Source organism: Cebus imitator, unplaced genomic scaffold (assembly GCF_001604975.1).
Source record: "Cebus imitator isolate Cc_AM_T3 unplaced genomic scaffold, Cebus_imitator-1.0 Scaffold107, whole genome shotgun sequence".
Lineage (NCBI taxonomy): Eukaryota > Metazoa > Chordata > Mammalia > Primates > Cebidae > Cebus > Cebus imitator.
In genome coordinates, this window is record NW_016107422.1 from 5,335,997 (window position 1) to 5,362,824 (window position 26,828).

The following is a 26,828-nucleotide window of genomic DNA, read 5'->3' on the forward strand; positions in this document are numbered from 1 at the left end:
CCAGCATCACTGCAGCTGTGACCTTGCCCAGGGCTCTTTATTTAGCAGCATCACTGCAGCTGTGACCTGGCCCACAGCTCTCTAACAGCCAGCCTCAACGCAGCTGTGATCTTGCTCATTTCTCCCTTTCCTTGACACCTTCCTTTAAGTGCCCTGGCCAGGACTGCTCAGCGCGCACCCTTGCTGCCTTGCTCAGTGCTGAAAGAATGAAAGGACCCCTGTCTGCTCCCTGCATCAAGTGAGTCTTCCCTCCCTAGATCTTCCTGCCAGCAAGAACTCTTGGCGTCCAGGCCAGTGGGTGCCCCAGCCATTCCTGGCACTTGCTTTTCTGACTTTGACCCTGTTCAAGGGTCTTTGACACTGTGGAATCAGCTAACTTGAAATCTCATGATGTCACTTTCATCTGCCACTGCTTTGTGGGGTTCAATCCTCGCCCACTTCCCTACCCCTCATCTGGTCTCTGGCCCCCACCCTCCCTCCCCTAAGTCTGCTGCCACCATGTTGCCAGAATTAATCCCTAAAAAGAGGAAAATGAAATCATTATTTTCTACTTTCATGAAATTGCCATTGGGTCCTTGTATGCCAGATCTTCAGGGGACAATACAGGGCCACTGACAAACCAGCTCCAACATCCTTGGTATGCTCCAAATGTTTCTCCCCGAAATTCACAGGCTGAAGTCCTCACCTTCAAGGTGTTGGTATTAGGAGAGGAGGCCTTTGAGGGTGATTAGGTCATGATAGTGGAGTCCTCATGAATGGGATGAGTGGCCTCAAAAGAGGCCCGGAAGAGAGCCCTCACACCTGCCAGCACATGAGCACACAGAGAAGGCACCATCTATGTGCAGCAGGCACAGGGCCCTCTCCAGACACCAAATCTGCAGGTGCCTTGATCCAGGAACCCAGGTCCGGAACTGTGAGAAATGAACTTGTGGTTTATGAACTACCTCGTCTGTGGCATTTTGTTACAGGATAAAAAAGGGAAGAAGACAGTCCCCTCCATTGCTATCTGCCAGGATGGCTCCACTTCCCCAGAAAAGCGAGATGTAGTCTAGAGCTCTTCCCCTTCCGGTGCTATTCTCACACTCTGGAATTCCCGTTCCTCCCAGCCCTCATCTGGCAAACATAATTTCCTTCTTCAAGAAGCATTAAATGTGACAACCTCTGTGACGTCTTCTCTAGCCCTCCAAAAGAAGGGTTCACTCCTGCACCTGTGAGGTAGGGAGACCCATCTGTGTGACAGGCGGAAGGGGAGTTGTGTGATTTATGAAAGCCCTTTTGCTCATATGAGAGCCCTTTTGCTAGAATTGCATGCCTCGAGGTAGGCCTGGCTCCATCTTGGGATTTCATGGTACAGGACGGCACTGGGCACGCTGTGGGCTTTGAGTGAAAAAGCTTGTTAGTGATCCCACTTAAGGCAAGGGAGCAGTGCTGTTACTGACTCGAAAACGGACTTTCTCATGCTTGGATCATAAATTATAGGAGCAAATCATCATGAACATACGATCTCTTTGAATATTCAGGTCGAATTCTGGCTAAATAGGTTCTGGCTAATATCACATTTTCAAAAATCCTAGAAATGCCAACAAGAAACCCGTATGAGGGCTTCATTATGTCGACCTGCAATCGCTCTTAATAACAATTGTGTTTCCAAAGGGAAACTTATAGGATATGAAAATTTCACCCCAAATACTTGGAAAAGAAATGCAACCATTTGACCAAAAATGGAAGCTTGCTCCAAACTCCTATTTTTAGTTTACACAATGATGCAAGATGCATTTTTTTTTTCACTTTGGTGCAAGGCAAAGTGTGAACTTTGTCAAGGGAAGGTTATTTTAAGGGAAAATAAAACAGAGCTCCAGCTGAAAATCGTCACAGGGCTTCATATATCACTTGGCCCATAAATTATATATTGCATTTGTCAACCTGCCAGGCTGTTTCTTGATTTCAGAGGTGGTTTGGTGTTGGCTAATACTGACTGCCTCACTCTGACTGCATTTTCCTTATAGGAGGACTTCTATTTTCGACTCTCATCCTGTACAGAGAAGCCTGGTAATTTTCAGTGAAGTGCTTGGATTAAGGGCTTTATTGAAAATTACTAGGCCTCAACCAAACACAATAAGGCAGACAATTCGGAGCATCTTCAGAAAAGAACACTGGTCTGCCATGATAAAAACGAACAGAAGGCTTTTGGGGGATGCTCAGGCAGGCGGTAAGAATGGAATGGAAAAGGAGCAAGGAGTCATTATTAGCCTGGGAAGGAAGAAATGTAAAAGAATGAAAATGGAAACGGATGGAAATGACATTTTGCAGAGAGAAAGAAAAAGATTAAGAAACCAAGAGCTAGGCTGAAAGACATTCGAAACTTTAAAAATGGTGGAAAAGCAAGAATAGAAGAATGATTCCGTGGGGAAGAAATACAGAAAGATAACAGAACATCATTCAAAAGCCAGAGTGTCCAATATAAAATGGCAGCAAATCCATTCTGCTTTGCTAGTTTCCAAGCACAAAGGCAGGGAAACTTTAGTGTCACCCAATTCCTGTCTCTCCTTGGCCCCTGGTGTGCACAGAGAGATGCCATCACAGGGGGCCTGGGATGGGACTGCTGCTCCTTTAACAGCCCGTTCAGCCTTGTCTGGAGACAAACTTGTCCTGGACTCTGTAAGCCCCGATTTCTCCTAGGATGCTGTGGACATTTAAAACAGTGAATTAGCTCCAGGATATCTATCCTTGCCACAGCATAAGTATTTAATGAAGATTTTCTTAATTGCATATGGAAACGGGTCATGGGGAGACAGGCTGGGTCAGTAGAGCTGTAGCTGAGTCATGGCTTTGCCAGACTGATGTCCCACTCGGTTTCCATCTTCAAATCTTGCGAGCTCCAGTAACCACTGGTCTCCAAGCTTAACTGAGGTCTTAAGTCTCTTTACCCCAATACAATCTTAAAATTGGAGTCGCATCTCTTTCCCTGAAGTGAAATAAATGTAAGATCAAACCAAGGAAGTTCTTGTGATGTAAACACTCCACAGGCTGCAGGCACACGCTCAGGATGTGAGCCTGATGGACAAGGCACCATCAGTCAGGTCGGTAAGCTCTGTGGATGCTGACGCCCCAGAATGCTTGTCTGTCTTTTTGCTCACTTAATAAACTGCTGTAATCATTGGGATGGAAGATTGTTATTTTTAACACACAGGATTCTAGACAGGAAAATTCAGCCCTACTCTTGCAACAATTTGTCTCTGTCTGATCCATAACCTTTAAAGTGGTGCTAAAGTCAAGTTAGTGTCAACCTTGGGAAAGGAGCAGGCTGATAAAACCCGACTGCCACGCGGTACGTGGCAGAGTGGGGTGGGATCTGCCTCAGGCCCGGTGCTGGGGGCGGGGGAGGAGGGAGGCATGTCCTTTCGCTCTCCCAGGGGCTCAGTCTGGGTCAGGAGGCAAGATCCGCAACAAACAAAATGTGCCCCAAACAAGGAACGTTGTGGAAAGTCTGGGTGATGGCCACCTTCTTGATTGCATGCTGCTTTCAAGCACTGGCCAGAATGTGCTTAGCTCACTAACAAACGACCACCTTGAACGCCCTGAGCCTGTGTAGGTTGTGGGCAGGGTGTGTATGGGAACTCACTGTACTCACTGTTCAATTTTGCTGTGTGCTTAAAACCACTCTTTAAAAAGCTATTTAAAATAATGAAGTGGAGCCCAGGCCACGGCACAGCTCTCAGAGGGAGAGCCAGAGGTGGCAGCCACAGACCCTGCCTGTGCTCTCAGGAGCTTTAGACAGCCCTGGGGGCTCAGGGATGATCCCTGGAGCAGCTGAGACATCACATGGGAGCTTCTCAGAAATGCAGAGCCTCAGACCCCACCCCAGACCAGCTGAATCAGAATCTGGATTTTAACAAGTTTCTCCAGTGAACTCTGAAAGCCAAGAAAGTTTGAGAGCGGCGAAATATTTGCAGAAGGCGAGAAGGCAGCCGCCACACAAGCAGCAGCAAGAAGTAGCCAGTCCATGCCGGGCGGGCCATGGGAAGCTGCAAGGGCTTGGGGATCACAGGGCATGTTCAGAAGAAGGCCACATGCTGTGGGTGATGAGTGGGTACATATGGAGGTTTGATCCCTAATCTAAGGGGCCTCATGCCAGGTGAGAGGTCGGGATCACCTGCAGAGGAGATGGGGGAATCCCTGAGCTTCGGGCATCTTTGAAGCAATTCACGCTGTGATCCAGAGGCCACTTTATTAGAAACCAGCCCAGTCTCTACCTGCAGGAGCAGAAGGGTGGGGACAGGCATGGGGCCTTGGGAAGGAGAGTGGGTAGGCATCTCAGACAGACCCAGGTGAGAATGACTGAGGGCTTACAAGGAGACACAAAGTGAACTGGTCTTAGCAGGACGGCTTCTGCCCAGAGGCCCAAATTATTTAGCAGTGTTCCAGGTAGAACCCGGCCAAGAAGGTGGAGATCTTAGAGCCAGTCCGTCAGCAAGGAAGGCTTGCATTCCCTAAGGCACGTGGATAGACAGATCCCAAGGAGCAAACGTGACTTATCCTTGCTAAGCCCAGGAAATGAAAAGTGAGATTATAATGGGATCTATCCAAAGCACAAACGAAAACAATATCACCGAGGGGCATAATTCTAAATTTTAAGTAATAAAATCGGTGTTGGAAAACCCTGGCTGGCTCCAGCAAGAGGATGCTGCTTCTTGTTGATTTCTTACACTGTATCTTCCCAGCTGCCTCTTTCTACCTCTCCTATGTGCCTCATCTGTATTTCCTTCAGGGCCATGTGAGTGCTCCCAAGTCACCCTTCCCTCCAGGTTCCCACCGGTAACTGCCATATTCCTGACCACTACAGAAATGACATTGAGTCACAGGAAGAAAAAACAGTGTATCTTGGTGCTTGTGATCATGCTTGATCATGCTTTTTTCCTTGCCATTTTGACATGGATTTTATTCTTTCTAGACGGGGTCCCCATCTTCTAACTCTTAGAAATAGTTTAGTTTTTCAAATATTCATGTAGTAAAAGGAGAAGATACCAATAGGCACGCAGGCCATTCTGGCTGCCTGTGAGGCCCCACAGATCGGTAGGCAGCTTCGGCTTCCCAGACGCACGTGGGCGGCAGTGCTGGTCAGATGAGGTTCTTGGCACTGGACAAGGGCAAAGTCTGACTCTGAGCAGCACTGTCCAATAGGAACCCAATAGAAGCCACATCTGTGAATGCTGCCATTTCCTAGCTGCTACCTTCTAAGGAGTCAAATTAATTTTAGTAATAATGAATATATTGAAACTATTACCATTTCAACGCCAAGTCTACACAAACAAATGAATGAGACTCCTGGTATTGGTATTCGTTTGCCAGCGCTGCCATAACGAAGCACCGACTGGGTGCTGGGGACCTCAAGCCACATTCATTCACTTCCTCACTCTTCTGGAGGCCAGAGGTCTGCGGTCAAGGTGTCTGCAGGGCTGGTTTCGGCTGAATCCTCTCTCCTGGGCTTGTAGACGGCCACCATCCTGTTGCATCCTCAACATGGTCTTCCCTCTGTGTGTCTGTGTCCTAATCTCCCTTCTCATGAGGACACTGGTCAGATTGGATTAGGGCCGACCCTAATGACCTCATTTTACCTTAATTTTCTCTTTAAAGACTCTAGCCCCAAATACAGTCACATTTTGAAATACTGAGGGTTAGGACTTCAACACAGGAATTCTAGGGGGTTGCAACTTAGCCCATAAGAACATTTTTTTTCGGTACTTCGTCTTAGAAACATGGTTCACACCGGCCACACTGCAAATGCCCAATGGCCGCGTGTAGCTCCAGACTCAGTACTAGGCAGCAAGGGTTAGAGCTCTGCCCATTGATTGAGAGCTGGTTTCTCTGGTGCCCAACTGCTCAGAGGGCTCAAAGAAATATCTGAGATTGAGTAACCTTTATAAAGAAAAGACCTCAGGGGGCTTATACTCGTGGCAGAAGGCAAAGCTGGGGCAGGCATCTCACATGTAGCAGCAGGATTGAGAGTGGATGCTAGGGAGGCCCCACACAATTCTCTGTTTTTTTGTTTTTGAGATGGATTCTCAACTCTGTCACCAGGCAGGAGTGCAATGGCTTGATCCCTGCTCACTGCAACCTCCGCCTCCTGGGTTCAAGCGATTCTCCTGCCTCAGTCTCCCAAGTAGCTGGGATTACAGGTGCACTCCACCACACCTGGCTTATTTTTGTATTTTTAGTAGAAGTGGGGTTTTGCCATATTGGCCAGGCTGGTCTCGAACTCCTGACCTCAGGTGATCTGCCCACCTCAGCCTCCCAAAGTGCTGGGATTACAGCATGAGCTGCCAGGCCCAGCTGGTCCCACATACTTTTGAACAACAAGAACTCACTTGAACTCACTCACTCCCACAACACAGCACCAAGGAGAAAATCCACCCTTATGACCCAATCCAGGTCTCCCCACCTCCCTCCTCACCAGGCCCCACCTCCAACACTGGAGATGACAACTTGACATGAGATATGGGCAGGGACCCAGATCCAAACCACATCAGTGCCCCACACTGATCAAGGTCCTCCTTCAAGTTTCCATGGGCTGCACCACCGGCTTACTACGGCCTGCGATGACCTGTGGAGCATTTACAAAATATTTTTCCCCTGAGAGAATTGCGATCTGGGAATGGAGTGCGGAACGCTGTGCCCTGGGCCCTCACCACTTCAAGCTTCTCAATCTTCAGCCGTGGCCTTTGTCTAATTCCACTGAGTTTAGGAAAGGTGGAAGGATGTTATTTCTCAAATGGTGGCACATCCCCAAAACAGGCAGGGATACTCATGCCTTGGCCTTATTTCTTAAACAAAAGTGACTCTAAGTCTGGTGCAAAATGTCACACTTTGAGCTTCTTCTGTGACCCCCTCCCTAATGCACTGCCCACCTGGTAGGATTTTCCACATCGTAGTCACGGGGGTCTGGAACCCATTCCCTCAGGTTGCTTCTCCTGCAGGGTCCAGCCTATCTAAGCCCCCTCTCTAATGGAAGAAAGAAAATCTACGATGGAGAAACCAGCATTGAGGCCTAACAAGTTTTTCAGGCTGTTCTCACATCTCTAGTTGTGGGAAAGCCCGGTTGCTTGGGAGACCAGTGTGGATGTTGTCTTTCTCAGAATACATACATACTTTAGGGATTTCTATGTTAGTTTTTGTTAATCCAGACTGGATCGAGCTCTTGATTGGAACGCAACTCACCTGTCTAATGAGCTGCATGGTGCAAGTGGGTGCCGCTTACACTCACCTGCCCCGAAGGGCACTGCTCTACCCCTTGGAATCTGCTTCAGCCAACGACAGGAACACTGTCATTTTGGGTCAGAAGCCTGAAGGGCGGGGAACTCCTTGCTGTCCTCTCCAACTGTGTTCCTCTGTGGTGGAACCTTTGCTCACCCGGGTTCCGAGCGAGGAGGAGGACGGGGAGCATGCGTGATGAACACACCTATGCTGTTTGGAGCCATGGAGATTTGGAGAGCTTCAAACTCTAGCGTATTCCCGCCCATCAGGGCTGTTACGGAAGATGACTTACTTCCTACTGCACTTTTTTCCCAGTAAACTTAAGGCTTGTTGATGTTAAAATGAATTTCTTGCCTTGCAGCTAATCACTCAGATACTTCAAATTTCATTTTATCAACTCTTTTCCAGCACCCGTTCTTCCTCTCACTTTAGTTTTAGAGGGATAAGGAGGCTTTGTTCCTTTTTAACATTCTCATGGAAATGCCACGTATATTCAGGAGCGGCTGTTCCATCGGTTTTATTGATACAGCTACTATGAAGAAAATCCTCCTAAAACTCATTCTGATTCAAGGCCAGCCAATGATCACTTTGCCATAGCCCTTGTTCTGTCTCCATCAAAACACAGGGACATCGGAGGACATTCGTTGAGTCAGTTTTCCTTTAGCTGCGCATACCGTTTTGTCACTTGAATTCATTTTTTCTAAGCCAGGCTTTCTCAACCTGGACATGATGGGCATCCTGGGCTGTATATTTCCCTCTGGTGTGGGGGCGTGCGTGCACTGTTGGAGGTTTGGCAGCACCTTCTCTCCATCACCACCCACCCCGCCCCGGCCCCCAGGAAAACCTACAATGCCTCCTGCAGATCTCAGTTGGGAGCCGCTGTTCTGAACTGAACACATTCTCTCTGCCCTTCCATGTGATTTTTGGATGAACTTCACAACATAGAAAAAGATATTTGGCTACCATTGCAAAAAAAAAAAAAGACTTTGTTTTTTGATTTATCACTTATTGAAGGTCACCTGTCCTGCCACACACGGGCATTTCTCATCTGTCAGGAAGCACCGTTAAATGCTCAGTTTTCATTCATCTGTTGGTTCTTTCCACACATGTCCAGTGAGCACGTGCTGTGTGCCAGACACTGTTCCAGGCATTAGATGCATGGCGGGGAATGGACACGTGAGGCTCTATCTTCACAGAGCTCAGAGCCTACTGGGGAACTCATTAAAAAAACACACAAGCAAATCTATCATTGCAAATGATCATAGGTGCTGTAAAGGAGAAAAGAGGATGTTTCCATGGTTGGAGAAGAGGTGACATTTAAGCTGAGATGGGAAGGAGTGAGCCTGGGGCACAGCAGGAGGAGATTCCTTGAGTGCACCATGAATGCACAGGCCCCTACCAGACAGAAAGTAGCCCAGAGTGCCAATCGTGTTCATCTTGAGAAAGTCTAGCTTAGAAAAAGCTAATTCAAGTGACAAAATGGTATCGGCAGCAAAAGGAAAACTGACTCAAGGAATGTCCACAGGGCAGAGCAGCAGAAACCTGCTGGGCAGTGGCAGGGAGGTCTGCTGCATTTCAGGATGCAGAAGGGCCAGTGTGGCTGGAATGCAGAGGGCAAGGGAGGGCATGAGGGTGGAGAGGTCGCGGGAGTCAACGCTGGTCAGAAGATGTGCTGCCGCAGAGAGCTGGCAACAGCCATCAACAAAGGCATATCTTCCTTCAGGCCCGTGACCTCTGACCCTCGGGCCTCCTGGCCACCCTGGGGTCCCTGCCTCCTGCCTGCCCACTCTGCAGCACAACTCACCCTTCTCTAGAATGCCATGGAGCCACGAAGCCACTGTGGGGAAGGGATGGCTGCTTTCGCTCCATTTCTTTACCAGTTTGCTGAGAAACAGGATTCTCCTGGCTAAGCTAATACAATCTCAGTAATTGGCCCTAAGCCTCAAAGCTTCTCATTCTGGAGAAAAAAATTTATGCTGTTCCACTACAGCAGCGGTCTCGCACCAGGGACTGGCTTCATGGAGGAAAATTTTTCCAGGAACTGGGGTAGGGGATGGTTTCAGGATGATTCAAGGGCATTACATTTATTGTGCGGTTCATTTCCATCATTATTACATTGTAATACATAACAAAATAATTCTACAACTCACTATCATGTGGAATCAGTGGAAGCCCTCAGCTTGTTTTCCTGCAACTAGATGATCCCATCAGGGGAAGATGGGAGGCAGTGACAGGTCATCAGGCATTAGATTCTCAAAAGGAGCATGCTGCCTAGACCCCTGGCATGCGCAGTTCACAATAAGGATTGGGCTCCTGTGGGAATCTAATGCTGCTGCTGATGTGGCAGGAGGCGGAGCTCCGGCAGGAGCGTGAGCCATGGGGAGCAGCTGTGAACACAGATGAAACTCTGCTTGCTCACCCAATGCTCACCTGCCGCTGTGCCACCCATTTCCTAACAGGCCACAAACTGGTACCAGGGGCTGAGGACCTGGGGTAGGGACCCCTGAACTGCAGGACTGGGTGTAATTCGCAGGACATTTCTGATCCTTATTTCTGAGTGGCCTTTGGGAGCTCATACACCTTTGTGAAAACTTCAGACTTTCTCCCTGTGTCAAGAATGGTAGGGACAAATAAAAGAGGCAGCAACACTCACTCCAAATGTGAGCAGAGTCCCAAGCTTGTGACCACGGGCACTCTGTTAAGTCATTGTATTCAATGGGGTTTGGCTTAGGTCAACAGCCACAAAAAGGGGCAGCCATCATCCCTTCTGGGCATCGGTGCAATTGTGGGTAGAACTGTGCTCCCCAGAAGTATCTGAAGTCCTAACCGCTGGTATTTCTGAATCTGACCTGGAAACAGGGTATCTGGATGTAATCAAGGGCAGATGAGGTCCTGCTGCAGGAGAGTGGGCCTCATCTAACTGCTGGTGCCTCCTAAGGAGAGGGAGATTGAGACAGAGACTCGCATGGGGAGAAGGCCTGTATGACAGAGGCAGAGCTTAGAGCCATGTAGTTACAGCTGACCAGTGCCAGGGACCGCCAGCAACACACGCAAAGGAAAAGGCACGGGGCAGATTCTTCCCTGCAGCTTCAGGGGGTGGCCACACCAACACCGTGACTTCAGGTTTGCAGCTCCCAGTACTAAGTACTAATAAATTCCCGTTGTTGAAAGCCACCCAATTTGTGCTACTTCTTTTTTTTTTTAAGTAAAAAAAAAAGGTTCTGAAATAAGTTAGGAAGCTTGAGGAAGCCAAAGAAAGAGTTCTGATGTCACATCAGTGGCAGGTTTTAAAAACTTCTGAAGCAGATTTTTTAAAAATAGTTACTATATATCTGAATCACAAGAACTCCAGTGATCGCATATAATACTGGCTGATTAAAATGACAGCAGGTTTCCTTTTAGTGGAAGTCAAGTGGAATGTATAATTTTGTTTAAGCCAATTAAACTAGAAGCCACCAAGATGGAGCAACATCCATCCTACCATGGGATTAATTTTTCCATGACAACAGAAAAATGCAAGATGTCAAAGGAATACATTAGCTCTGTGGGCACAGAAACACCTCCAAATCAGTGTTCCAGACTTAGTTCTCTCAGGTAAGGGTTATAAAAATACCTGGTGTTTTTTTAGAGCATCTATAAAAGGACTATTGATTTTTTTTTTTTAAGATTTCTACTTTTAAGTGCAAGCTGAAGGAACATGCATAAAACATTTCAATATACAGCTTGTAACAAATTTCTGGTTCTGCAAACATCACGTTAAAAAAACGTGTTTACAATGCTGCAGGTAGGTGCACGGAAAGAGGAAAACAAGAAAAGCTGCTTTTCCAGTTTTACCTTGCCTTTGTCGAAGAAGTGGATGATTTCTTGGTAGAGCTGCTCCTTCAGCTGCCCCTGCGTGGTGGCCTGGTACCCGTCCCGCTGGGTGAGGTGGGCCGCACACACATCCTCTGACCACTAAGGGAGAAACAGAGCATGAGCAGAGCCGAGGCGGACACACTCAGGGACGTCAGAATGGTGTGAGCTCCACATGGGACACACGTGCGGGCCGTGGTTCTGGAGACAAGCGTGGCTGCTGTCATCAGGCTGGGGACTGCCAGGGCAGAGCCTATGGACATCCTGACAGGCATAAAAGATATGGGGGAGGCAGAGCTGTGGTGGGGTTCAGACAAAAGAAAAACCCAGCAGGTTCTGGAAATGACAGAACCGGCAGCATGCTAATGATGCTTCATAACATCCGGGGACAAATCAGGAGCCAGGTGATCCAGGTCATCCCGACGGCAGCTCCCCAGGGCTCTAGTCTCAGTGCTGCGTGGGTTGGCATTTTAATCAACAGCAAAGATGGTATACGGAATACCTGAGTCACCCAGAAAAGGAATAGAAAGGCTGTCAAGCTCCTTAAAGATGGGGAGATGTCTTTGTACCATCAGCCCTAGGCATGGTTCTGGGCACAGAGTCGGGGCTTGGCCAATATTCCTGGAAGCATTAGCGCAGTAGGTGTGTGAGCTGAAGACACAAGAGGAGATATGCCAGAGGGAAGGCAAGGCCACTTGACAGACAACTTGTCACCTCCTGAACTTGGGCTTAACACATCACTTAATGCCACATCAGTGGTATTAAGTATAGCATTCAATAAAATTCAGCAGATATTTGGTGAGGACCTGCTGTGTGCCAAGAACTAGGTCAAAGAGGAGGTGGAAGATGACTGATCCCTAGGATGGTGCGATTCTATATCACAGAACAACACTGTGTGAGCTAGGACTGGGCCACTGCACTCCAGCCTGGACAAGAGCAAGACCCTTCTTCAAGAAGAAAGACGAAGAAGAAGGAGCAGAAGGACGAGAAGAAAGAAGAAGGAGAAGGAGGAGGAGGAGAAAAAAAGGAGGAGGAGGAGGGGGAGGAGGGGGAGGAGGAGGACGACAACCTAAACGCAGGAGGCATGCGCTCCCACTGGGCAGCCTGGAGGCTCACGGGAGGACACGATGAGCATGGCCTTGCTTATTTCATTTGCAAAAGTGATTTAAAAATGCAAGGAAGTCATTTGGATTCTGAACTTGCTTATTCTTAATTTATTTGATTGTAGTTACATTTCAGAATCATCTAGTTTACTTTTTATTCTCCATCCTCCCGTAAAAGTAGACCAGAGAGTGAGCTTGACCCTGTTTTCAGCCAGGCCCGGGAGGATGCTACAAAGAAAGCAGAAAGTGGGAAGCCGGGGTCCGGGGTCTGGGGTCTGGGGTCCGGGGCAACAGGGCAAGGCTCCCTCAGCTGCTTACTGTCTTATCACACGCCCCTCCCTGCTTTCCTGAAATCACAGGTCTGGGAGCACCTCCTGCTGGACATCAGGGCTCCCAGGCACAGGACACTGGGCATGGGCCGGAATGGCTCCCCCTTTCCAGGAAGGTCAGGCAGGAGTGAGAAGCTTTTAAGTCGTCTGCAAGATTTTCCACGTTGAAATTATACTTGCATAACCCCATCACAATTGGAAATGACAAATTCTTTAACTTTGAAGTTTGTACAACATAATTGGTCTACTTTTATTGGAGGGTGGAAAATAAAACTACATGACTCTGAGATGTAACTACAATCAAATAAATTAAGAACAAGCAAGTTGAGAATCCAAATGACCTCCTTGCATTTGTAAATCACTTTTGCAAATGAAAACATTGACTAGGGAAGCAAAAATCTTCTCTACCTTCCAATTCAAAATGGAGATATAATAATTTGATGGCTAGGCAAAATCTAAAGGTTTTTTTGTTTGTTTATTTTTGTTTTTTATATGCAGTTTTGCTCTTGTTGCCCAAGCTAGAATGCAAGGGCGCGTTTTTGGCTCACTGCAACCTCTAACTCCTGGGTTCAAGCAATTCTCCTGTCTTAGCCTCCCGAGTAGCTGGGATTACAGGTGTGCACCACCATGCCTGCTAGTTTTTTGTACTTTTAGTAGAAACGAGGTTTCACTGTGTTAGTCAGGCTGGTCTCAAACTCCTGACCCCAGGTGATCCACCCGCCTCGGCCTCCCAAAGTGCTGGGATTATAGGCATGAGTCGCCGAGCTTCGCCAAAACTAAAGTTTTTATTGCTCTTGGTTTTGATGAAAGATATGCCTAGCCAAAAATGAAGGTTCTATTTGAGGATTTTCAGTTAGCAAACAATAATATATCTGTCAGACTGAAGAATTTTTATAACAATACAAATCGTGTCCTTTGGTGAGTTGATTAGTATGAATTCACATTTATAGTAATATCAAAACATATTTAGAAAAAATTGCAAAATGTAATGAGGCAAAAGATATGGAGAGAGATTATGTAGCATTCATCATTAAACTGGAAAATTCAGAAGCCCAGGGGAAACGATAATGCAATTGGGCGTATTGATTTGAGTTGTGAAACAAACCATCACGCAGTTTGCGACAAGCCCATCTGTCCTCAGTAAACCCAATGATTAAACAAATTATGCTTTTATGCACATATATATGTTTTACATTCACACATGCCTACAAAAGTTTACATTCTACGAGAGACAGAGTAAGGGTTAAGTGAGCAGTTTGTCAACCCCATTCTAATTTCCCTGGGGCAAAAGAAGTATCTTCACATTTGCAAAACCACGTTGTTACTGAAATTTGAGTTTCTAATAAATGAAGGACATCAGAATTCATAGTGTGATGGCTGGTGTCAGATGTACCAACTGAAATCTCCATCTTCATAAATTATGCTCCCTGGGAGAGCCTTACGTGGCATGAGGCCAAATGGGTCCTCAGGCAGCCAGCCTCGGGAGGACCACTGATGAGGCCTCCAGACTGAGCTGAGTTCTGTATGTTTTATTTGTGACAGACACTGCTGTTTCCAGGCAGAGGCAAATTTCCACGTCCAAATGCCTCTAGAGCAGCCTGTGTATATTTGTGTCACAGAAGCTATCAGAAGTTTCAGGATTGGGCCTAAGGTAGAAACAGTCTTACCAGAGTTTAACTCCAAAACACAGTGTTTTCCTTAACTCCTATTACCCAACTGACACTGCTTATCGCCTGTTTAATGTAATTTTCTGGTTTTTTTTTTTTTTTCTTTCCATTTTTGGTTTTTTGGGAGGCTTGCCTAGATTTGGGAACATGACTCCTTGAATGAGCAGTCTTTGTGGAATGCTACCAAACTAAATTCTAATTCTTGTAACTGTTTTTATTTATCCAGTCCATAATTTCTCAAATGTTTATAAGGATACCATGAGAAAAATAATCTAATAACTTGCTGAAGTTGTCAAATATAAAACTATAGAGGCTGTATAGCAATTTACCCATCCATCCATCCATCCATCCTGTAAACAAAGAAAGTCAACTAGACGCTATCTGAGTAATAAAAGAACCGCTAAGAGTTGACAGTTGTCATGCCAGACCCGTGCTAGGAGCAACACTCTTTAGAAGAATCAGGCAGAGAGTATGAACGCAAGGTCTCAATGTGAGCTAATAAAATGAAAAGTCATGACCTGGTCCCTAACTCTTGACTAAGACAACTAGGGGTATGTCTCATCCTATCTCTTAGTTGTTCTACCAGGAAAATTCCCTCTTGATACTGTTCTCCACCATCCCGAAGTCCTGTTGTCCTGAATAAGGAACTGTAGAACGTCTAACTTGCTGTTAGCTCACAGCCAAGTGATGGGAGTTTACAATGCTTAGTGATCACCTGCTGACATCTTACTAAATCTGCATTCGGTAGGGACAAATCTGTAATCAAAGAACTTCCTAAATATTTCTGTTCGTGTCCTTGCATTTGTTTAGTCAATTTCATAAAAGCTTAAGTTATAGGTTCACTAAAATTTGCCATGGAAAAATACAATTCTGAATACTCTTAGAATTTATAACAACAGAACGATCAAAATGATCCGTAACTGACATTACCTTCAGGAGCTTTGCGTGGAGAAGCAGGGTGTAAGCCGCTTCAGTGTAGTTATCACACTCCTTGTGCAGGTCGCAGAGCTTGTACAAATACCTGAGACGATAAAACAGAGGCATGTCCTTAAAATGTCACAAAATAATTTGTGTTGAGGATTGCAAGAGCTAATTCTATGTTCAACAGTAGATCATGGCTATACTTTCTTTTTACGATGTTCATAATTCTTAATGCCTTAAAAACTTTTGGTACAGAAAGCACTAAGAAAAACCCAGGAAAAAAATAAAGATGATACGCAAAATTAGAATTTTCCTTCAAATTTCTCTTTCCTTTTTATTTTCCCTTAAACATTTTTAATGAGATACACAATGCTTGATTGTGATTTCCTATATTTCTACTGAATCCAAATGCACAAAAAAACTATAAAAATACAAATCCATGAAAATACAGAGCTCCGATGATCACAGTCAATGTGATCCAAAGAATTTCTCTGCCATTAAGAAATAGAGGTAACTGATTTATTAAATTCATATAGCATGTTTTTAAAAGTGAGAAGTAAAAAAAAATCTTAGAAATAGAAAATGAGACAATCACACTCAATGTAATGAACATATCACTAAACACTCATGCTGTGTAGGTTACATCCTTCTCCTGCTCTCCAGAGTGGTAATCTTGCTAATTATTTGACACTAGACTTTAGAAGTAAGCAAGAGAGAGGGGCTCAATCACAGTCCCCCACTCTAGGGAGTCAGGCAAGTAGGGGAGCAAAATCCAGCAGGCAATGTAAAACATTTCTGTTCTTCATGGAAGAAAGACATAAACTGGGACTGTGGCATTAGTTAACTAAGAACAGTCTGAAAAATTATAACTTACCTATATATGGTAAAGTTAAAAATGGATTTCTCACTGGATGATACGACTTACTGTGAAACATTAAAATTCACGTGCTTATCTTTTTGCAGAAGGGCCACATGAGTTGTGAAATCATCATTTGCAGCTCTGCTTCTGAGTTGGCTAAATGTGATCACCAAGTGCTTTGCACCGGTCTGGACAAACTACACAAGGGCTGAGAATGTATCTGGGAGCTCCATCAAACTCCACCTTATACCGTTCACAATTTTCTACAAAATAAACCTTTGTGGCTATAACATTTCTTAGTATAGGTAAACATAAGATATATATTATTATTTATAATAAACGTAGTGCAGACAGGCGTGATGCATACATACCTTATATACATTTCTTCTCTTTCAATTTCTTTGTAGAAATTCTGAAAAGTGAGAGCATAATACTGTTTTAAGAAATCTGTTCCACAAAAGGTGTCACAGGCACATTAAAGATTCAACTTCACCTTGTGTCAGACACAGCCAAATGGACCCAGTTCTTTGGATCAGAACCATGTTCACATAAATTACAAAACCATCTTACACTGTTCTTCACATTTTTTTGCTAGCCAAACACAAGTACATTTCCTACACTGACTACTGTGAAGACTAAAGTCAACTTCTGTCATTTGAAAGTCACTTATCTTTAGTTAAAACAAGGTATTGCCTCAAAAGGCATGAAGACATGAAGTCTTAGCCACGGTAATCTCATTAGAATAAATGAATACATAGATGAATGTCCCAAATTTGGGAATAAGCAAATAAGCATCATCAACATGATTTAAAGCTTTCTGGGCCCAGCGTCAGCAAGAGCCGCAAAAAGATAATATAATAATATGGACCTGAGGTATCCAATACACTAGCTGCTAGTCACACATATTAAAAGGTAAAGTAAATTTAATTAACATTGAATAAATAATTCACTTCCCCAGCTGCAACTGCCACGCTTGGAGTGCTTAACAGCCACATGGGGTAATGAGACTCTATCAAACAGTGTAGACACAAGACATTTCCATTATCCCAGAACTTTCTGGTAGATAGCACTGTTTTAGGCAGAGAAACCTTCCAAACCATGGCACAAAAATGGGCTGCCTCTGAAAAAGCCCCCTGTGTATAAACACTGATGGAGAAAGGTTAGTCAGTAGGTTAAAACCAATGGATTATTTCTACAAATTTACTGGAAAATCTCATCTGGTGGAGCATTAACATTTCTATCAAAATTATATTTTTTAATGTGAACATCTCCATAAACACTCTAAAATCTTTATCACACAGGAGGCACCAGAAAGGCACAGAAGTCACCTACCAAGGCCTAAGGTAAGGAAACATCATAGTCACGTTCAAGGTGAAATTTAGCACCTAAAAATGCTGTTAGTCCTCTAGAATCAGAGCCAGAAGTAACTAGGGAATATCACCATTATCCAAGGAAATGGCACAGGCTTTTTAATTTCATGAGCAAAGCCCAGCATTGCTTCTACAATTGATGTATCTGAAATGAAATGATAACTAAGCCTGGAAAATAAGCAGGGGCACATTTAGAAAAATGCACCAAGATTTTCAAGTTTTGTTGCCTCTGACATTTTAATGTCCTCCAGTTCATACGACACAGCTCAGTAATGAGGATATTTTCAGCTGACAACTCAGCGTCGCAACAAAGAAAATCTGCATCAAAGGCAGAGGATAAGCCCTTCATTTCCAACTCAATCTAGCCAGTATTTACAAGCTATGGTTTCACACCATCCCCTTTTGTACTCGTATTTTTAATCCTTTCTAAGGTTTTGATCATTTCTCTTTGCAATTTCACAACGGGAATATCATAGGACCTTCGTTCCTCTCTTGCAGATATGAAAATGTCTTCTCTTTTCTGCCTGTGCTGGGTCCCGTTCCCTTCCTAGGACTTCAAAACCTCTCCACAACCAAAGTACACTCATCTCCAATCCCAATTTCTATATAAAACCTTTGTGTTTCTTATGTAAAGGTTCACGCAGTGCCCCCACTCCTCCTGGGCTCCGCGGGCAGCCTGGCCTCTCAAGTCCCCCCACACCGGCACTGACTGACATCTGTACCAAGCTCACAGCTCAGCTCCCAGAGGAACCCCATTGGGACCGGCCCCCCGACTCCCATCCACCGCTAGCCATTGATCTTTCAGAGTTCAGGCATCTGCATTATATTTCAATTTGGGGCTAAAACAGATACCAAGATTTAAAAAATACTGCACCCTACTCTGCATTTAATTAGCCTTGTAAAGGGGCCATGACAAGAGCAACTGGCATCTTCAAAGTCATGACGAGTCTACCAGTTTCAGAGATGGGATGCGTGGATGACTGCACAGAAGAACTAAGTGACACTCAGCAAAATTAGCGAACAATAATTAAAGGCTGCTCGATTATGAAGTGTCAGTGAAATTCTAGTTAAAGAATTAAAAATGTACAGCCAAGATCCAATAGACATGCAGACATCCTTGCAGGAGACGTCCTGGGGACTTATGGACTTATGTGGCCGAGCAGAGTGACTGTTCATGTCTCTAGTTTTTTCATTTTCATTATTATTATTATTTTTTGGAAACAGAGTCTCACTCTGTCACCCAGGCTGGAGTGCAGTGGCCTGATCCAGGCTCACTGCAACCTCTGCCTCCCGGGTTCAAGTGATTCTCTTGCCTCAGCCCCCTGAGTACCTAGGATTACAGGCACCCACCACCACACCCAGCTAATTTTTGTATTTTTAATAAAGACGAGGTTTTACCATGTTGACCAGGCTGGTCTCAAACTCCTGACCTCAAGTGATCCTCCCTCCTCAGCCTCCCAAAGTACTGGGATTATAGGTGTGAGCCACCATGCCCGGTCCCATTTTTGTTTTTTTAAGGGCAAGAAAGTAGGACATGAAGGAGCCCACACAACTTAGAATGTTCCACTAACTGTGTTTTGTGAGAAACCATGAGACTGGTTCTAAAGGAAACTTGGCAACAGACTTAATTGGTAAATTCTATGTTCTTTATTTTACTTATTTAACTGTAGGCTTCATTTCTGCTTAGTGACTAACTGAGTATATTTTGTACATCTCTAATATCTACACATCTATATTCATTTAGAGATTGTTATCCATCTCTATGAAACTCTGTTTTTGTAATAAAAGTAGCAGGAGAAAAGGTAAAAAGTGACCAGGAAATTGAGCTGGGCAGAGAGTATTTATGGTTAAGATGATAAACCATATCTACCCATCTTTACCACTCTGGTTTCTTGTTTCTCTTTATTCCACAGATTTATTTTCTAAATGAAAAGACTGTTAAAGTTGGAATTCATTTTATCATCCCCAGGAAATGGGTAAGAATAGAATACTTGACTTTTCATGAAATGATTCAGGACTTTCCTATTTGAAGGAAGTTAATAATGTCAGATAATCTTGAGAATCCTGGGTGTGTTTCTTAGTTAAAACTGAGCAAGTGCCAATCACAGTAACAGCATGTGGGCACTGAGTCAGGCTCTGAATGAAAGAGGAACACATGTTAACATTAGAAACTATAATTGTAGGTTCTATCACAGGAGTTTGTTTCCTGACCCCGGATTCAGGTGGTAAGAGCCCATAATCAGAGCACACCATCATTTCTCCATCATTTCATGTCCTGATGAGCATAAGAGATCTTGCTTAAAACAAATGGAAGTCTCAATCATCAAAGATGGAAAACTAATAAACTTATTGATAATTCTTCCTTCTGGGCACTTACCAGCTCTTAGAGTCCCTTAAGGATTAAAATGAACACTATACAGTGCTGTCCATGGTAGGGAAGGATTTTATAAAGGCCTCCACTTCTTTCCCATAGAAAAATACTGGTTCATATTTCATGTCAACCACACAGGCACCATGATAGTAAATTACTTTGAATGTTGGCTGGAATGCAAGAATACAGTGAAGCCAGCGCCAGGTTCTTTCCTGTCTGTGAAGGTCAGATCAGCTGACCTGGGGCAGAGCTTGCTTAGTACCACTTGGTTAGTCTCCAGGTGAATATAAACACAAACACAGCCATGGGCCAGACCTCAGGGGCAGACATCAGAAGCCAGTAGTTTCTACAGTAGCATAAGACACTACAATATGTCTGCAAACATTTACATTTTTAAAGCTCATGGATTCTTTCTGTGTCCAGCTCATTGATGAGACCATCAGAGGGATTCTTAACACTGTTACAGTATTTTAGATTTGCAGAATTTCTTTTTGATGATTTCTTAGTGTTTATGTTTTATCTACTTTTCCCATGAGAGCCCTTAGGGTATTAATCATAGTTGTTTTAAATTGCAGGACTGATAATTTCAAACCTCTTCCATATCAGAGTCTGGTTCTAATGCCTGCTCTGTCTCTTCACTGTGTTTTTGGCTTTAATGTGCTTTATAATAATATGTTTAAAGTGAATATGATAGACTGGGCAAAATGAATCTAGTACTGACTCCAGTGGTGGTTTCTGTTCCTGGGCTTCCACTCTGTGGTTCTCTGTATCCTCCTGTTTCTCTGAATTTGGGATCAGAAGTTTGTCTATGGATCTAAGAAGATGGAACTGAGAATTGTTGATTGTTTGCAATCTGTTCAGCTTTTTTCTTGTTGTGAGGAGGGAGTGACAATTTGCAAGCTCTTTTTTTTTTCCCATTTATTTATTTTATTGTATTTTAGGTTTTGGGGTACATGTGAAGAACATGCAAAATTGTTGCATAGGAACACACATGGCAGTGTGATTTGCTGCCTTCCTCCCCATCACCTACATCTGGCATTTCTCCCCCTGCTATCCCCCCCCAGCTCCCCTGCTGGACCAAAAACTGGTCCGTCATATTTAGATTTTTAAGGAAAAGAAAACTTGTTAAAAAAAAAGTTTATCATTAGTCTAAACTGGTTGTCCAGCCATGGGATGAAGAAGCTAAGACTGCTTATGAGCTTTGAGCTGCAAAGTTCCTCACGGCAAATAACAGATCCGCATTGATATCATGATGGATGAAAATCAAAAATATTCCTTTCTGTTTATCTTTTTAATCTACACAACCCTGGCTTTTTAAAGAATGAATGATGCATCATGTTCCTCCTGGCAAGAAAGTCCATTTCCATGAGCAAAAAGCACCTACGAGTCCACATAAAGGGTGGATGTGGCAGTGAGGGCTACGTATCCACATGTTGTTGGTGACTCTGAAATTCAGAGGCCGGTGGCTGGGAAGAGAAGGGAGGCAAGCAGAGCAAAGCAGGAGTAGTGTTTTCCTGCATTCCTGCCATGGGACAGGCAAGGAAACTTCACGACCAGGAGTTAGTCCTTCTGTCTCTTTATAAGAGAAGCAGTGAAGGGAGAAGCAGAGAGCTCTGGAGCCAGGTGGTGGGAGTCATGAGAATGCTGAGAGCCATGAGGCTGGCTGGGAACTGAGCTTGTTGTAAAGCTTCCCAAAGCTCATCAGTGCTAATGCATTTCCTGGATTAGGGACCACAAAGACATCAGGATAGGGGTCTCCACAGGACCCAGCCATATCAGGGCAACAATGGGAATGCAAAAGGCAGACAGATGGCAGCAGCCAAAGTCACCCAGGCATCTGCTCTTCATGGTGCCCAGATCTGGTTTCCTATGGCTGCAGTAACAAATTACCATTAACCTAAAACAACAGGTATGTTTCTTCTCACAGTTCTGGAGGCTAGAATCTGAAATCAAGGTGTAATATTCTTTTCCCCTTGAAGGTTCTAGGGGAGGATCCTTCCTGGCCTCCTCAGGCTTCCGGTAGCTCCAGGCATTCCCTGGCTTGAGGCTATATCCCTCCAGTTTTCTGCCTCCATCTTCACAAGGTCTAGCCTCTGTTTCTGTGTCTTCTCCTCTTTTGTCTCTTATGAGGACACCTGTCATTAGAGTTAACACCTTTTCCCTCCCCGTGCAGGTAATCCAGGGTAATCCCGTTTGAGATACTCAATTTCATTATATTTGCAGAGCCTTGTATTTCCAAATAAGGTCTCATTTACAGGTTCTAAGGACTGGGAGGTGGATCTACCTTTGAGGCCACCATTCAGCCTGCCTGCTATGTAGGACATGTTTATAGTCTCCTAATCACAAAGCCTAAGGCTGTAATTAATGAGGCACTACCCTGGCTGCAAAATACGGTGACTCATTATTCACAATGACCAGGAGAGCTATGTTCAAACGTCCAGAGATGGGACAATTTTACAGACTTATTCAGGGTGGATGACTTCATGATTCCTTCCCTGCAACAGATGAGGAAACAAACAAAGGACATGATTGTTCTGCTGTGGAAAGCTCCATGGCTGACCGTCACAGATAAGGGCTTTGGTGGTCTGGCTTCAGTTTTGGGTGTGCTGTAAAAACTTAAAAAAACCGTAATTAACCTTTTACTCACCAGCACATTGACGGTGCAGCTCATGCGATTTTCCTTGTTCTCATCGTGCATGATGGTTCTATAATCCAAAAGTCTTTCCATCAAGCGCACAACGAGTTTTACAAAAGTTTCTCCTGTTTTGGCAAGGTATTTATGCTTCCTGCAGTGCTCTAGAAGGCTGAAAAATAATTATACATACCTTGTTAATCACACTCAGAAAAAGAAACTCAATGGAGGTGCAATTTTAAATATTTTCCATTATTAACACATTTTAATTATTTCTGGGCTACAAAGTTCATTGTAGTCTAATTATGGTCTCCCTGTCTCTATATCTCTCAGACATAAATCCCACTGCTAATCAACACTTACATTTTATCAAATAACACTTTGTACTGTTCGTCTCCTCTGCCTCCTTCCACTTCATGATCCAGCTTGGTGATGATCTCATTTTCAAACTATAATTAAACAGAGGAAGTGTAAATAATCAGCATGGCAGGTATTTCATTTTATGACTTGACTGTCAATAGAACATAAATCGGCAAGAGAGATCATCATAGACGGTGACCCTCTGCCTTTGAAGCCTCATTTCATTTAAGAGTTACCGACCCAGAACCCCTGGAGGTTTCTCTTGATCCCCTGCCACAAGGGGACCTTTCATTTCCTTTTCTGGTTAATGGAGCCTGAACATGCATGTCCTGACAGCAGGAGCAAGAACAAGGGGAAGAAAGACAAGGAAACTGTAGGGGGAAAAAAATCAAACAGCAGCATGAAAAAGTCTCAAACTTCATCTCTACATACACGTAACATCTAAAATAGCTCGTTGGTTCCTGAAACTGAACAGATGGTGTTTCCCCTGCCAGCGAAGAGTTCTCGGCAATCTGAAAACATCCTACGGGCCACTTAGCTGCTATTCCTTGATAGATCCTAGTGAAATACCTCAATCTGGCTGAAAAACATGTTCTAAAGAGCGAGAGGAGCAATGTCCCTAAAGATAAACCAGCAGGCACGGGAAGGAGGTCCATCTCCAGCCTATCCTCCATCCCCAAAGCTTCTGATTAAATTTCCTGGGAATCAGGTTGCAGAAGGGTCGCCAGTACCAGCTAATTGTTTCTCAGATCCATACTTTTAGAAAAACTCTCAATTCTGAGGAGGTGAGAATCTTTAAAATGTCTTCAAGTGTCTGATCATTAACAATGGACATGTTTTCCCCATCCTCACTGTCCAGTTCCCCATCCCTGGCAGAGTTCACAGCCACCTCAGTACTGGGGCTCCAGTCAGGTGACCAGCCATGTTGCAGGGGTCCCTGAGCTTACCCATCAACTTGTGCCAGTAGCAAGGAGGGGCTGAGAGAGTGTTTGTTCTCCTAAAGACGAGGCATCCAAACTCTGAACTGAAGGAAGATGGACAAAGGAAGAATTGAAGAAAGCTGAATTCAGGGTCCAGAAAGCAAGTACGCCATGGACACGTATGCAAGGGTCCCCAGGACCTCTTTAAAGCCATGTTCAATCACCTCCTTTCTCAGGCAACATTCCTCAAGCCGCCCACTGTTATTAGGATCCCAACGGATGCTAAGCTGAATGAGAGGAAGAAGTTTTCCTTGGTCATTGCTCTAGCCAGCCCTGAGACCTCGAACAGTGCCTCTGATGTTCTAACGGAATGAATATGCTGTGCGCACATCAACTATTGAATACAGTTGGTCTTAGGCTGGATAAAGGTGGAGAGGGCTTAATATGTCAGTAAAGGAATGGTCCAGAAGGTTGATAAATCACAACCTTCATTCTTAGCCAAGCCCAGCCCAGTGGTGAACACAGCTCATCTGGAGGGCCTGTGACAGACTCTGTGGACACCGGGGACTGGGGGATTCCCCTGCAGAAGCAGCTGACTGTGGATCCTGAGAAGCAGTAAGCAAGAAGTGGTAAAACCCAAGGAGGAGCCTCAAAGTGGAGGCAGACGCCCTGCCTGTCCTCAATCACTACACACTGCCCAGAGCCACAGCTGTATCACACTGTACAGATGAAACACAGGCTTTCAGGCCTGGAGAGAAGTATTGATTCTTGCCGGACATCAAGGACTCAGCAACATCCCCAGAACCTGGACCTTAGCAAATCTCTCCAATTTTCTTCTTGATCTTCTCCATGGGCTACTCCCCCAAATAAACACTTGTTTTTGATACTGTCTGGCCTGAGAAGTTCAGGGCTTTTAGCAACATATACAGATAGTTCCACTGAAGAAGGAAGAATGACTTGATTTTTTTTCATGTGAAATCTCACATTAACAATTTTTTACTGTAAAATAACAACCTTTTGATACTAACCACTACTATCCTGGTCTTTATAGAAAATAAGTCTGCAAAAGGCAGTTCTTTTTGGAATCAGATACAAGGGAGATCACTTGGTAGTGGCCCAAAAGTTGGCATTTCAAGGCAGTACCATCTCTCAGACGGTGTCATGATGCAGACAGTCTCCAAAGACTAAATGTTTGAGGAGGGCTGATGCTTCAGGACAAATGATGAAGATACAAAATAAAATTCAATTTAATCATAACATGATTCAATTTCATGTTTGTTTAATGAGTACAGACAATACGAAAGGTACAGAGAACGCAGAGAACCGTGCCTTCTCCTGACATGGGCAAACACAGGCATTTAAAATCACTCAGCACTGGTCAGTTAGAAGGGATCTGAACGTGGAGTCCAGGTTATGAAAACTGCATGTTTTCTCTGCTTCCACGTAAATCTAGCTGTCACAAACACAGGCAATGAGGAAGTTACAGCGACTTAGGTATGCTGCTGATCGAATTTTGACTGATGAACTTAATGCTTTCCAAAAAGATGAATGCTAAGTGAACCACACGTAGCTGATTCTAATTTTACTAACCCTAGTCCAAACTAGGTGACTTAAACAAACACCTGGCCCCCCTATTCTGTTTATTAGCAAGGATTCAATACCAGAGATCCACAGCTAGCCTCTAATTCCAGGATTCTCGTTAATTTTTACAGAAGGCACTTGAATTGATTCACTGGTGTGCTGTGAACTGTTACCATAATCAGAATTAAACAATCCTGTCCCACTAAACTGGAGATAGTATATCTGCTGATAGAGCAGAGCTGGTTTTATAAAAATCATGCTTATTATCTTCCTTGTGAATGCACACTGGTGATTTGCAACAAGGTTCTCTATGGCTGGGATAAAATTAGCAAGGGTTTACTGTGTTGCTCAAAAGGTGGCAGAGGCTCACTCACGTGATAAGCAGAACCATTCCATTTTTTTCTCTTTTCTGAATCCCTAATATTGCTACAAAAATATCCACAGGGTGTCTAACTTAAAATACTGAACAGAGAGTCCCTAAGCATCTGATACCAGCAGCCCTCTGAGAACATGAAACAAGAGAACACTTAGGAATAGACGGCCTTTTGGAAAGTTCTGTTAAATTGAACGTGATGGAATCAGGGGGCTGTGCTCGAAGCGATATCGATGTCTTGCTAATTCAGTTAACTTAGAAAGGAACCACTGCTTTTGCCACTTTCTGCCACAGCTAACCATAGGCTATTGGCACCTATTTGAAAGATCGTGGAGAGAAGGATGCCAGTAGCGGCTGGTCCAAAAGCCAGTTATATTTGGTTTGGAATGCCTCATTTTTGTTTTGGGTGAGATTTGCTATTCTTACTCTAATGCGTCTATAGTTTTATGCTTCTATGATATATACAATCAGCCTGCACTTTTCAGACATACAGGACCATGCTTTACATAATAGAAGAGATCTAAGGTTCTGTGGGAGCACAGCAGGAAGCTGGACCAGGGTGGAAACGTTTGCACAGATCACTCATTACTTTGACGGAGGGCTCTGAGGTTATCAAGAGCTGGGTGACATCTGAAATTTATGGGCATGGCCTGCTAAGTACATTAGCAGAGGGGCTTATTTGACCCTTTACAAATAAACCTTAGTAGACTTAGTAACTCTTTGCCCAAAGTGCTCTAGCTTCTCCTGTATTTAAAGAAAAAAGGCTCCAAAGATACTGCAGGCACAGGCATGGTGTTCGACCACCTCCTGGTTTCAGAGGGCACAAGGAATCAGACTCTCCCTGCCTTCTCTCCCTTTAGACGGAGCTGGGCCAATATGATGAAACTGCCCAGCCACACGTTTCCTCCTGAACATTTGCAGGAGGAAGTGGGTGGGAGAAAGTTGCTGGACTGTATCTGGGTGGAAAACATGGCTAAGAAGATGTAACTGGCAAGCTTCAGCAGAGAGAAGCGTGGCACCTCCCAACATGTGGGGCTCCAGGCACCCATGCTGACATCCTGGAAGTGACTGCTCCCTCCCGGTCTGTCACTCAGCCTTGAGTCCCTGTGCTCAGACACACTCATATTTTTCTATAGAGCATTCCTCTTGCCTAACCACTCTGTAAACTTAATTACACACTTAATTAATCGTTGGCACTTCATCCCACATTCAAAAGCCTCCACATCCTCCTACGTCCAT

At 44.5% G+C, this 26,828-nt stretch overlaps 1 protein-coding gene across 1 annotated transcript in view; it reads right to left on the reverse strand.

Annotated features, from left to right (window-relative positions):
• DOCK1 (dedicator of cytokinesis 1) overlaps window positions 1-26,828 on the reverse strand; it is a 541,550-nt gene that overhangs the window by 59,255 nt on the left and 455,467 nt on the right. Inside the window, 5 exon segments of the mRNA XM_017537892.2 lie at window positions 11,086-11,205; window positions 15,133-15,223; window positions 16,354-16,394; window positions 22,371-22,527; window positions 22,719-22,804. Of these exon segments, the coding sequence (XP_017393381.1) occupies window positions 11,086-11,205; window positions 15,133-15,223; window positions 16,354-16,394; window positions 22,371-22,527; window positions 22,719-22,804 (495 nt within the window).